The following is a 13,552-nucleotide window of genomic DNA, read 5'->3' as shown; positions in this document are numbered from 1 at the left end:
CTTTCGGACATTTCTTCTCATCTGGTTAGCAATTTGATCCATGGTTGCTAACTCAGTGGTGACGAAGCAGAGGGCGTTACTCCTTCTTCTCCCTTACATGCACTCTCCATTGTCAACCATCTTGAGGAGAGGCCCCCTGGTCGAACTCTACACACACGTCATTATTTATAAGGACACGGAAAAAGTTTCGCAAAAAATCCATGTTCACATTCTCCTTGATGGTAAAGATAACCATCCGAAGGTTCTTCAAATAAATGTAGTCCCCACAGGCTTCCACAATTTGCTTCAATTTTTTATCTCCCAAAAGATTTACGAAGAATTCATTTATGTTGTATATCTTTGATGTCATGAGAAGATTATTGGAAGGTAGTTGCTCGAAGCTCATTTCGTTTTTGATTATTTTTAGTAACACTTGGTTCTTACATCCGCTGTTGTTCTGTTCTCTTTCCCAGTCTATCTGTTCGGGGGTCATCCTATGGGCTGGGGTTAAGTTGTACCCAGGAGAGCTCATGGAAAGCAGGGATGCCAATAACGTAAGTACGTTGCACCGGCGAGTGTTCATGCTAATGGGTGGATGAGCGGGGGCTGCTGATTGTCTATAGTTGGTGCGAGTGGGAACTTGAGTAAGTCCTACATTTGTTTAGGTAGCGTGTCTGCTTTGGTGCTTGATTGGATGATTTTTTGATTCTTTACTTTTTTATTTTTTGCCTTTCCTCATCCCTTCCAAGCGTTCGCTCGTTCAGGGGAAACTACTGCACTGGCCCGAGTTTCACGTGCGCGGGGTATTGCATACTCGTTTGGTCCGAAAAAATGTGCGCAGGACAGTGTACATGGTATTTGTGCAGAGTAAATTTTGCGGAGCCAATTTTGTAGAGTCATTTGTGCGCTCCCTTTCCGCGTGGGCGAGCGCGAACACGTGTTTTTACCCAGGTGTGCGCGTACACACAGACGTTGTTGCAGAAAACTCCGCACGGTGAGAGGCCACAGGAGAATTGAACCTTTTTCCCCCATCTATGATGGAGCGCCTGTTCCTCATCAATTTTAAAAATTCACATGAGAAGGAATTTTTCCACCCCCCGCTTACGTGTTTACAAATTATGTTCCATTAAAAAAAGGAAAAAAAAAAAAAAAAAAAGAAAAAGGCGCTGTGCACACATATATCATTTTTTCTTATACAGAAAGAAATGCGCACATCCGCGAAGGGGGGAAGAAAAAGGGAAAGCACGTCCTTTGTACGCTGACAACAAGTTTCGAAGCTTTTATACGCAGGTGCCTCCCAAACACCGTCTTGCGTTAAAATTGGTTAACAAAGTTTAACATTTTTTTACCTGAACATGTTCAGGCGAAAAGTAAAAAGAGTGGTAAAAGGAGTAATAAAAAAAATGTTGGAAAAAAAAAAAAAAAAAAGTAGTAACGAAAAGTGTCCGTATAAAGATGGGAACGAATCACGGTTCAAAAAGGAATAAACATCACAAGTAAGGTGTGACCCTGTCCACAAGACACTCGTTGGAAAAAAAAAAGGCGCATCCCTTGCTTAACCGTTTCATGGCTTCCCTCTTCAGCGAACGCGCTTCTTCCACCTGAACCATGATTGTGACTTGATGTAAGGCGCCTCCTTGGAGTCGATGGCTAGATTGACAGCGCGCAAGATATCCACGTAGCCCCCCCACGAGACTTTGTCCTTGAGAGAGGGTAGCTTCACAATGGCATTTTTCATTATCTCCACAATTTCTACATAACTCAGGTTAGGGTTAATGGATCTAATGATGGATGCGATTGCAGCGACATGAGGAGATGCCATGGAAGTGCCATTGAGTTTTCGATAGCTGTTGAAGGGGGTTGTAGAATATATGTTTGTACCAGGTGCAGCCAGTTGGCAATAAATGGTACTGTAAAAAGAGTTCACAGATAAAGAGTAACTATTATCTATGTCTTTCATCAAATTTCCAACGGCGATTACGTTATTGTGGGTTCTGGACAATATAGGGGGGTACCTAAAGTTAACGGCAAGATCACATTTTGTAATATCTGGTTTTCTATGTTTATCATGAGAACAGTTGCTTGCTGAAACGATAAAAAGGATACCCAAGGTTCGTAAGTAATCCACAGATGCGTTGAAGATACCACTGTATTCATCAAAGGAGAAGCTACCATTAATCATATGTGCCTTTCTACTAATGCAATAATCAATACATTTAAACATATCACCTAATCGACCCAACTTGTGTTGATCGAGAGCCTTACATATAATTAGTTTGGAGTGTCCATCTACTCCTACTATCCCAATGCCATTATTTCCAATGGCGGAAATGATTCCAGACACATGGGTTCCATGATAATTATCGTCCATGGGATCACCAGTGTTATTTACAAAGTTGGCTCCATACACATCGTCCACGACACCATTGTTATCATCGTCCACTCCTTTTCGTCCATGTAGCTCCTTCACATTCACATCGATGTTATTCCTTAGGTCTGGATGATTGTAATCAATACCGCTGTCTATCACGCAGATCTTTGTAACACTCACTCGGTTGTTCTTTATTAGATCCTGTGTTTCATCTAGCCTAGCAAGGTCTAGTCCCCACTGTAGATTTCTATATTCGTCATTGAATTTGTAACTCTTGTTTTTCTCCTTCCCTACCAAGTGGGTCTCCTTAAACCTAGACACATCAGACAGAAAGCCATCATCATCATCATCATCGTCATAGTTGCTACTGTTGCCACGGTTTACATGGTTATCACTGATGGCACTATCTCCATGCTCGTGTTCCTCTTGCTTCTGCTCCAACATGTTACTGTGAAGTTTCTCCCAAATTACGCGATCCTCTCCACGCCTAACTGCATCTTTTATAGATGCAATGCTGATATCGTCTGCTCCCACCAACTTATCCGATTCTATGAGAGCCCCCTTCTTCTCCAGCATGTTAATATATTCTGCCAACTCCTCATCGGTCATGTCTCCATTTAGATCTATTATTATCGATTTCAAATTTTTTAAATTAGACAATTTCCCTTTACTCTGGATAAAGCTCATCACCTCATCCTGAAGTAGAGACTCCTCAAAGAAGGACGGACTGGTCGCATGGTTCTCACTCACGATTAATCGTAACGCTTTCTTGTTTTTTATGGATGAAGCTTTTTTTTCTACCTTTTCTTGTTGATTTTTATTACGTAAATGACTAGGCTGTTTTTCAGAATCCTCCTGTTGGCCTTGGATCTTCTGAAGTTCTTCCTTGGGAGCGTCCTTATCAGGATTGTATGCATTCGCATCTGCCTCTACATCTGAAATGCTCATGTTACTGTTCTCCAAAATGGTTTCTACCTTTTGTAGGAACCGTAACTCACTTATTATCTTCTGTACATCATCCTTCTTTCCGTCATTTGGCACAATGTCACTTGCGAAGGTTCGATGGATTAGCAGTTGGACTACCCACGGGAAGAGGAGTAATGCCACTCTTGCAGTGTGGACCATTGTGCTCTATCAAACGAGTTGTCACGCGGAAAAATTCTGCACAAATATGCTTGTCCCAAATGGTGTACCGATCAGATACGTTCATCAAACGGATGGACGGCTTATCCCTTCAGCGCGAAAATTTTCAATTTGCGTGTCGCTTTTTTTTAAACAAGCTTGTATGGCGGTTAGGAGAAGTAATGCAGACAAAGTCAGAGGAGAATAATGAAAAAAAAAAAAAAAAAAAAAAAAAAAAAAGTCGATTTGCGGTGAAGTGCCGCGCGGATGTACGTACACATGGAAGAACGACACCGGTCTATGTGTGTGCGCACAGACAAGCAAGGTACTCCCGGGCGTTATTATAGACCAGGGTTGGATGCCTCACACAAAATAGGGAAAAACGAATAATCAGAGGGTAACAAGCAGCATGGAGGTTCTTTATCTCCTCATCAGATGCCTTTCATTAAGCACATATAAAATTTACTAAAAATAACAGTCCTATTAAAAATTAAGCTTTATGGTGTGTTAAGAGGAAAAGCCAAAGCCGCAAAATGCGTCTAAGTGGCGTTTTTTCTTCTGTTCATTTTTGTAGAGCTGGTGTTCACGTGTAAGTAGCGACAGTGGTGATCGCTATTAAAAAAGGAGAAATCATTGTAATAGAAAAGAAGGAAATTTATTTTATATAATTCTATTTTTTTTTTTTTTTTTTTTTTTATTTTATTTATTATTTTATTTATTATTTATTTTTTTTTTTTTTTTACACACAAAATTCACACCTCTTCTTCACCAAGCTGCAAATCGTTAAAACAATTTCGTGTAAGAAAATTGGAACGCTCGGACGGACCCTTCTCTCTCATTTCATTACACACGTTATTAACCCCTAGTACATTGCATCTACCTGGTCCTTTGCTTTTAATGTCCAGAAGTGCTTAATTAGAAAAGAGTGCATTTCTACCCTCCTCCTTTCCCCCCTGTGCGTAAATATCTAGACGCGGAAATTTACCATGTGCAAAATAAAAAAAAAAAAAAAAAAAAAAAAACAGTTGCATAAAAACACTCTCAGTTAGGCATTCCCGGTAAGCCATTGGCACCTTAGTGTCGACGTTTTTCGTTTGACTCAACGGAGTGAGACTGTCCCAGGAGAGTGTTTCTGCGATTTTCCTTTCTGGAGAATTCCTTGCCCCGCTTCGATTCCTTCTTTTTTTTTTTTTTTTTTTTTTTTCTTCTTCTCTAAGATCGACTCTCTCCTTCTGCGCACCGAAGTGTTGGCGCTCGTGTGCATTTTTTCTCATCTCCGACAATTTTTTCCTTTTGCGTCTTTGTCCCACTTTTAACATGAAGGAAGGGGGTCAGGGTCAGGGCATGAATCAGGTAGAGTGAGTTCATTCCATTTTTGTCCTTGCAACTCCGTTTTTTTTTTTTTTTTTTTTTTTTCCCACTGTGATTAAAATTTTCCAATTTTCCAATTTTTTTTTTTTTTTTTACCGCTCCGTTGTGTGTAGACCAAACGGCAGGGCACAGTATCGGTTGTCAGTAGTTGTCTCAAAGTAGCAGTAAAAAAAAAGAAAAATTAAAAAAAAAAATTAATAAATAAAACTCGCAATGAGTTCGTTCCACCTCCTACAGTACACTTTACCAAATGCGGACTCAATTCAGTTGTAAATTTGTTCCTATCCCCCTGTGAGAGTTTTTTCCTGGAAATTTATCTCCCCTCACGGAATGGGAAAAAGGAGGAGTTCTTAGTAAAGCTGTGCCACTTGCCAACTCCAGAGTACTCGGAGAAGCGGCCATGGTCGGTTCCGCCACAGGTGTTTCACCCTCTCCAAGAGGTAATGTGTCAACTTGGGGTTCCGCGTTGGGGAAATTACGTCCCATCTGTTGTTTCTCTCTTTATATTATTTTATTTTGCTACCTTCCGCTGATCCCTCGATGGCAATAAGGCAGCATTCCACCCCCCGTGCGACAACCACCTTTGCCTTGTCCGGGATGACGCAGAACATGCAAGAACCCTCACACCGAAGGGAAGATACCCATTTACATATATTTTTACAGACTTGTTTTTTTTAGGGGAAAAAAAAAAAAAAAAGAAAAACCTTTTACTGCACAGATAAAATGCGAACATGTTTAGTGACTGCATCACTTGGTTAGGAGGAGTAATCACGTCAGGCGGTTAGGTACCTCCATAACTTAGCTCCCTTAGCGTTTAGGAAAAAAGATGATAACATACTTCGCCTTCCCTCTGGGGATGACAAAATAGCAATGCACTTTTACTACCCCTCCCCTTTATCTCTCTGTGGGGGATAACAGCCCCCTGCGCATCTGCACTTTCGTACGCAACATTTTATTGCGTCATCTGGGGCTCCAGCAGATGGTGACTTTGGGTTCTACAAAAAAGGGTGAAGACAAAACAGGGGGGGGATGCTACTACAGGCGAAACGAATGGTTGGCCATCTTCTACCCTTCTTTCATTAGCCACCCATAATCAAAACAAGCGGTACTCCCCAAGGGGAAATTCTTTCCATGACAAATTATCGGTTAGCGGTTGGTTTGGAAAGATAAGGCACAGTCCAGATGGAACTCAAGCACGGGTGTGTGCAAAACTTGTCATGTCTCTTCACGTGAGAGGTTTTGAAAGTGGAGTAGATCTCCCACAATCGGGATACCTTTACAAGGACATGGGTTCCTCGTATTGGTGGCCGTCTTGCTACTGTCATGATCGCCATGACGGCCACCTCGATGGAGCAATTATATTCTTCCCGTATCCTGGCGATAAGAGAGAGGAAGGTAACGACACTCCATAACTGTACATCCTTTTCATGCGTGCAACAAAGACTGAGGGTATTTCCAATCCTCCTGATCATTCATCGCTTTATATGTCCCTACCAATAATACCTGCACCGTTCATGTAGAAGAATCTTATCATGAAGCATGGAAATAAAAAGGAGACGATAAAGTAATTATTGGATGGAAAAAAATGTACCATCAACTGTGTACCGACGGAAAGTAACCCCCTGGGAGTGGTGGGTTATGCACTACTCAGCGACTCAGCTACACCTGAAGGGGTTTAAAACTTTATACATGTTTTGGAAAAAAAAAAAAAAAAAAAAAAATTCATCTTTGTAAGAGCTGCAGGGAATGATCTTGATGAGTTTATTCTTACGTAACATTTCTATATATTATATCTTTTGTCCCCCTCCACCTTAAAAGGTCGCTTCGTAAATATATTTGTGTAGGGCATCCATCATACAAAATAAAAACATTCCTTTTCCCCGCGCGTCCCTGAGTTCGAGGCATTTTTCCACTCCCCCAATATAAGATTTCCCATTTTTTTTTTTTTTAGCACCGAGGGCGAAAGGTATCACTTAAATAGCAACTGCGTGTTGAACCGCCACATGGCAGGGTCAGCTTTATTTATTATTATTATTTTTTTTTCACTACGCCCTTCCTCTGAGCGACGTTTTGCTGGTTCGGGTGATGGTTTGTTGTTTTCTACGACTTTGCGCTGGTTTACGTCGCCTTTAGTTAATTTACTAAATTTCCCCCCTCCATTTGTGTGGGTACCTTTTTTTTTTTTTTTTTTTTTTCATTTTTTTTTTTTTTTTCTTCTGTCCCTTCTGGGCTTACTCCCTTCCCACCCCCGAAGAGAAATCTGCACTTTTCAAACCATGGTAAGCAATGAAGGTTTTGCCAGTGGATACAAGGTGAATAACGCAAACAACGTGAATGCGAGTGTTGGGGGCATCGTGGCTAGTGGCAACACTGCAGTAAACGTAAGTAGCGTCAACAGTGCTCCTGGGTTGGGGTCGCGGGGTGGCGCCTACCGCCACAGCACGAATGAAATCAGCGCCAGTAGAGGTACTGCGGGGAGGAACAACGCCGCGAGGGGCAACCCCAGCCAAGGTAACTCCAGCCAAAGTAACCCCAGCCAAGGTAACTCCAGCCAAAGTAACTCCAATCAAGGTAACTCCAGTCAAGGTAACTCCAATCAAGGTAGCCCCAATCAGGGCGGTCCAAACATGGGAATTTCCAACCTGAGTACTCCTAGCCAAGGTGGACCACCAATGAACGGCGTGGTAGCAGCTCCCCCGAATAACGGGGCGCAGGAAATTGCACAAGGTAGTACCTCAGCTGCAGGCGCAGGGGGGCATTCCTCCCCCCAACATCAGGGATCATCGTCCACCCACGGCGCTATCCCTCCCACTTCAAACACGCGCAACGTGAAAAACAGCAATACCTCCACAGCTATCAGCAACCCAACTGGCAATGTCGGTCCCCATGCTCAACACAACGAGAGCCTTCCGAACGAATCGAACAACGGGAATGGCATCGGAAGCACAGGCACTAGTAGTACGCATCCTAACAATCCAAGCAACCCACGTAATACACCTCCTGGAGATGATGAGGAAAAAAGGAAGGTGTATCAACTGGTCTTTGATTTATGCTACACAGATAAGAGGGAGAGTGCATTATTAGAGTTGTCTAGAAAAAGAGAAACATATCAAGATATTGCACCGGTTCTATGGAATTCATTTGGAACAATAACAACGTTACTTCAAGAAATCGTTTCAATATATCCTCAATTATCACCTCCTTTACTAACGACCTCATCATCGAACCGTGTTTGTAACTCCTTGGCACTCTTGCAGTGTGTCGCTTCCCACCCCGAGACCAAACAACATTTCCTTAATGCACACATTCCTTTGTTTCTATATCCATTTCTAAACGCAGAGTCTAAGAATAGACCGTTTGAATATCTACGCCTAACTTCTCTAGGTGTGATAGGTGCATTAGTTAAGGTGGACAACCCAGACGTAATTAACTTCTTATTGCAGACGGAGATAATTCCACTTTGCTTACGCATTATGGAGACGGGAAGTGAACTATCAAAAACAGTTGCTACCTTCATTGTGCAGAAAATACTAATTGATGAATTAGGATTGAACTATATATGTGCTACACCTGTGAGATTCTATGCAGTGTCCACTGTCCTTGCAAACATGGTTAATTCATTGATAGAGAATCCTTCGTCAAGGTTGTTAAAGCACATTGTGAGGTGTTACTTAAGGCTCTCTGAAAATCCGAAAGCCTTGAAGGCACTTAGGGAGTGCCTCCCCGAATCTTTGAGACATGTACACAAGGCTTTTATTCCATGCCTCAAGGAGGATCCGTACACCAAGAAGTGGCTCCTACAACTGCTGTACAACATCAACAGCGAGGATGCCCTGCACGGCCACGTCGGCATGAACAATGCCAGTGGCAACCATGTTGGTGGTAATCATGTCGGTGGTAATCATGTCGGTGGTAATCATGTCGGTGGAAACCATGTCGGTGGAAACCATGCCAGTGGAAACCATGCCAGTGGAAACCATGTCGGTGGAAACCATCATGGTACGGGTAGTCACACGGGAAATCACCTTGGACCACATGGAGCCGGGCAAGGCGCCGGAGCCCCCAGTATGCATACAAGGGATCATATCGGAGGGCATACCACTCCCCACTCAGGAGTACATAGCGGCGTAAGCGGGGGGCACCCTTCGGGTAGACAGGGTCTGTACCCTGCCGGGGGTTCGAAGAGCACTTATGCGGGGGTCAGCATTGCGGCCAACATGAGTGAGGGTTCTTCTGTGGGAGGAGCCAACGGTGGACACGGGAATAGTAGTCATGTTGGTGGGGCACATCCTAGTGGAGGCGTCGTCTCGTCCTCCAACAGTAACTCCTTTAAGGACAAGGTGAACATTGGAAGTGTGAACAACCCAAATGTTAACACCAAGGCTGGAACGTTTAAGGCAATGGCGAAAGAGAACTCTGCATCGAGTAGTGCAGAAGCGTGTACACGGAGTAATTCTGCTTCGAACGGCAATGTCATGAACAACGCGAATAGTGCGAATAACGCAAATAATGCAAGTAGTGCAAATAGCGCGAATAACGAGAACAGTGGAGTCGGGGCGATGAACAACACGAGCTGCAGTAACGGAACAAACGTCCCCAGTGCACACGAGGGAAGTAGCGGTGAAGGCACCAACAACGCAGGAAAGGCAAGTATCAACGGAAAGACAGATAGCAACGCAGCCAATGCCAACAACAACTGAAGCAATGCACCCACTGGATTAAGTCATTAAATGTCCATTGTTTCTTCTTCTCGTTGGAAGGGGAGAAGGAGGACCATTCCTGCATCGTGTTCATTCGAACAGACGTAGAACACATCCCACAGAAAAGAGGTAGTATCTTTTTCTCTGCCCACGGGAGGATCACACGAACGCATTAACGATGTGTGTGTGTCTCTTCCTTTGTCACACTAAATGTGTGCATTTTATTTTACTTTATATATATATTTTTCTCTTCATTTTATTCTTCTATTAATTTTATTTTTTTTTGAATTTTTTCGTTTATTATTCCCCCAGGGGAGTGCCGTTTTGCCTTTCTGCCGATAAAAAGAAAAAAAAAAGAAAAGGATAAAAAACGTTAACCCTTATTAATGTGTGTGTGTCCCTGGTGGAGATCCTCTTCTCCAAAAGGCAGTTCACTTAATTATCCCCGTTTTGTTGGTAAAAGAGAAGAGCATTTTGCTTTATTCCTCGTTTAGTTGGATTTCCTTTGGGCAAAGTGGACAATTTTCGTCCGCGTGGAGGGCTTCCCCCTTTTTCGCCTGAACAACCTGACTTGTTCAGGTAAAAAAAATGTAGAAAAAGCCATCTTTCCATATATTTTTTTTTTTTTTTCACACACACACAGTTGACTTCGCGTTGGATCATCTTAAGTGGGTAACTTTATTTATGTCCGGAAACACAACATAAGTTGTTCAACAAGGTATAGACAATTTTATTGGGCAAATAGGAAAGCGTTGAGGAAGGGAAAAAAAAAAAAAAAAAAAAAAAAAAAAATAGAGTGCACATATATACTGATACACGTGTCAGACGTGTCATAGCGTAGCTAACAATTAAGCGAAACATACGGTTGACGTGCCGCTTGCCTGCTACACCTTCACCGAGGTGAGGATCTCCTCTATGATGGGGTCGATCTCCTTCTTGCTGAGCGCAGCATCGCATAGAGCGAGAGCAGTCTCCATGTCGAGCACTCGGCACGCAAATAAAATCAAATGAAAGTCGGAGCACCTATGCATGCCATTGGTACCCCTCTCCAACTTGGTGCTGGCGAAGTACTCCTTCACATCGTAGGCATTGGGTGAGCGCAATCGATTTTCTCTAGGAAAATGGAAATTTTTAAAAAGGGACCTAACAACCTTAGGGGCTGATTCATTAATTCGAACAATGAACCAGTCAGTATCAAATTTGTTTGTTTCTTTCCCTCCTTCTAGGATGAGAGGAAGAAGCTCGTTGGGCATAGGATTCCTCAGTTGTATGACGGAAGGATCTGTTTGTACCGGATCTACCAGATTGGATTGAATTAATGACATCCCCAGGTCGGACACCATGAAGGCATTCGTTACTGGTTCGTTACTTAACATAGGATCTGGCGAAATGGTGCAGGTGATAAAATTAGACACACTATAATTTGTATAGTGTACATTTTTTTTCAAATTAGCTAGCTGCAATTTAGCTATCTGTACCACTTCCTCCGATGTTAAGTGTTCTTTCCTTGGTAAATGCGTAAAGATCCAACCAATTCTTTCTAGACCTAATCGGTTTGCAATGACATCAACAGAATCAAGAAAGTCGTCTGGTAGAAGCTTAACTTTATCCACCTCATTTATCTGTGGAGGTTCATATATACATTCACACACCGCTCTAATTCCCATTGTATAATGAGGATCTTCCCTATAGTAACCATACATCCATCCAACTCTCTGTTCACACATGCTTCCATTGGTGTACCAATACTGCACAAAGTTTTTCACCTCCTCCACGTTCATAAGTTCAAGGTGATCCACGTGGCGATACTCCTGATGCTTCAGTGTCACACTCAACGGAATTTTAATGAACCTCCCCTTCGATAGGAACACAGACTGGTAGGTCAAATTTAGTGGAAGATCTGTCGTGTTATACTCTCTCATTTTTAGAAAGTAATCAAAGGATTTGAAGTTCGCCTGGTTTTCGTTCTTCTCCTTTTCCTTGTTGTCCTTTTCTTCTTCTTTTTTTTCCTTCTGAGGGGTTAGACGGTCCTCCCGCGGCGGGTAGCCAACTCCATCTACCCCGCTACCCTTCCCTTGGTTCTGTTCATACCCCTTTTTCAACTTTGCATCCGCTACGTTATACTCATTCTGGTTACCTCCCTTGTCGTTCTTCCATTTGGCACTCCCTCCACCAGGTCCATCACCATCCAACCTCTTCCCACTACTGGTCGTGGGTTTCACTTCACTTTTCAAATGAAGGATCGACCCATGGATAATGTTACACTGTTCTAGCAATGCCCCATTGTCCGTCAACGGTACGTTGGGTTCTGTCTGTAGAAAAAGCACCTGTTTCTCCACTGGAACATTTAGGAGTTCCTCAATTTTATTCTTCAAGTCGGTAAGTGTTTTGCTGCTGTTGATTTCGATGCGATACATGCCAACTTCGCACCTCAGGCGTACGATGATGGAGCTCATCGTTCGTCTAGGGGTTGCGGTGGCGGGGCGTGTTCCGTGTGGTTACCTTGCTATCTTGGTCTGTGCACGGGTTGGGGGGTACTTGTTCATATGGCACTGGGCTCTCTCTAACGTTGGAAATCCAGTGCTACCCTTCCCGTGGTGCCTCACTTCTACTCTCCCTGCAGAGAAATGCTCCACAACAGGTGCTCACTGGTAGACCCTCTCCTCTATACACATACGAACTGGTACTTGGATGCGTCCTTGCATATCTTCGTGCGTCTGCGCAGGCATCCCCTCTTGCCCATGTATCTGCACGTCCATGCCTCGTACTTTTATTTTTTTTTTTTTTTTTTTTTTTTTTTTTACTCCCTCTTTTTATTCTTCCTATTCAACGTGTAAACCTTTGAAGTTGCATCCCCAACTAAACGTACAGTAATAGGGGAAAAAATAAAAAAAAAAAAAAAAAAAAAAAAATCGGGAAAGCGTAATTTGCAAGGATATGGCTGCCGGTGCACATCCCTTCCCTTGTACGCTCGCACGAAGATGGAACGTGGGGCGAAGGCGATCTCATTTTTTTTTTTTTTTTTTTTTTTTTTTTTTTTTTTTCCCCCGTCCTCCCGTCGCTTCGTAAAGTAATTCGCCTCCTCGAGCAGAGTCATCATCGCCACACTCATCACATCATTGTGATTTTTTTTTTCTTTTTTTTCCAACTCGCTACGATGAAACGGATAAAATATGAACACCAAATGGTGATACAGTGGTATTGCCTCTTCCCCACACATCTGTGCGTTACTGCATTTCACATCCCATATGATAAAAATAGGAAAAAGTTCCAAAGGACAACGCTTATATGATCTGCATGTTTACCTCATGGACCATAAATTAAGAAAAGAAGGTGAGGATGTGGAGTGCTCTCGCCCGCCCTCGACTTTCGCAGACATATATATAACGAAACCGACAGCCTCATTTTGGCACAGATAATTGTTGGGTATCAAAAAGTGAATAAAAACAGAATGTCGTTTTTGGGAGTGTTTTTCCTTTTCCTTTCTTTTGCCATTTTTTTTTTTTTTTTTTTTTTTTTTTTTTTTTTTTTTGCAACAGCCAGGTTGCTTCATCATGGGGCGCTATTTTATCTGGTTTTCCCAAGAGGGGATAAAATCCGTGTTAGAATATTTGGCACACTTTACTATATATATGTACCCCTGCGTATGGGCGCTTTCTCCGTTTCTATACTGTACCGGATTGGACGCTCCGTGTCCAGGATCGGAAGGGGAAAATCTGCTGAAGCGAAAGCAGGAGAGGGTTATGTTCGAACCTATCCAAGTGGGTTACCTCTCATAGGTGTTTTCATTAGGGTGGTCGCTAAACGAGGAGTAAAAGAACCCTCCCCTGAGGGACGCCTCCTCCATACGCATCACCGTCGAAGTTTGATAGGTGAAGGGAAAGAACAAAGCGATATCCCCCCTTACATTTGCTAATCTGTTAAATGTATATTTATATCTTCACGCCGCGGGAATTCGTAACATAGACATGGAATGGTGGAGAGAATCATGGTTCAGAAGAAAAAAAAA

The 13,552-nt window shown here is 42.8% G+C and overlaps 4 protein-coding genes across 4 annotated transcripts; 1 reads left to right on the top strand and 3 right to left on the bottom strand.

Annotated features, from left to right (window-relative positions):
• Window positions 1-112: 112 nt before the first annotated feature.
• On the bottom strand, window positions 113-562 carry PKNH_1026200 (conserved Plasmodium protein, unknown function; the record flags this gene model as incomplete). Its single annotated transcript, XM_002259706.1, has 1 exon — window positions 113-562. One exon carries the CDS (start codon window positions 560-562, stop codon window positions 113-115), a length of 450 nt encoding a protein of 149 aa, XP_002259742.1.
• A 996-nt stretch (window positions 563-1,558) lies between these two features.
• PKNH_1026100 (subtilisin-like protease 1, putative) lies at window positions 1,559-3,475 on the bottom strand (the record flags this gene model as incomplete). Its single annotated transcript, XM_002259705.1, has 1 exon — window positions 1,559-3,475. The coding sequence occupies one exon, from the start codon at window positions 3,473-3,475 to the stop codon at window positions 1,559-1,561; it is 1,917 nt and encodes a 638-aa protein (XP_002259741.1).
• Window positions 3,476-7,119: 3,644 nt separating this feature from the next.
• Window positions 7,120-9,543, top strand: PKNH_1026000 (protein CAF40, putative; the record flags this gene model as incomplete). Its single annotated transcript, XM_002259704.1, has 1 exon — window positions 7,120-9,543. One exon carries the CDS (start codon window positions 7,120-7,122, stop codon window positions 9,541-9,543), a length of 2,424 nt encoding a protein of 807 aa, XP_002259740.1.
• Window positions 9,544-10,427: 884 nt separating this feature from the next.
• PKNH_1025900 (nuclear protein localization protein 4, putative) lies at window positions 10,428-11,999 on the bottom strand (the record flags this gene model as incomplete). The annotated part of the gene is made up of 1 exon (XM_002259703.1): window positions 10,428-11,999. The coding sequence occupies one exon, from the start codon at window positions 11,997-11,999 to the stop codon at window positions 10,428-10,430; it is 1,572 nt and encodes a 523-aa protein (XP_002259739.1).
• Between the last annotated feature and the right edge of the window lie 1,553 nt (window positions 12,000-13,552).

The sequence above is a fragment of the Plasmodium knowlesi genome (assembly GCF_000006355.2).
Source record: "Plasmodium knowlesi strain H genome assembly, chromosome: 10".
In the NCBI taxonomy this organism is placed as follows: Eukaryota; Apicomplexa; class Aconoidasida; order Haemosporida; family Plasmodiidae; genus Plasmodium; species Plasmodium knowlesi.
Note: the sequence above shows the minus strand (reverse complement) of the source record. Positions and strands in the feature narration are given on the sequence as shown.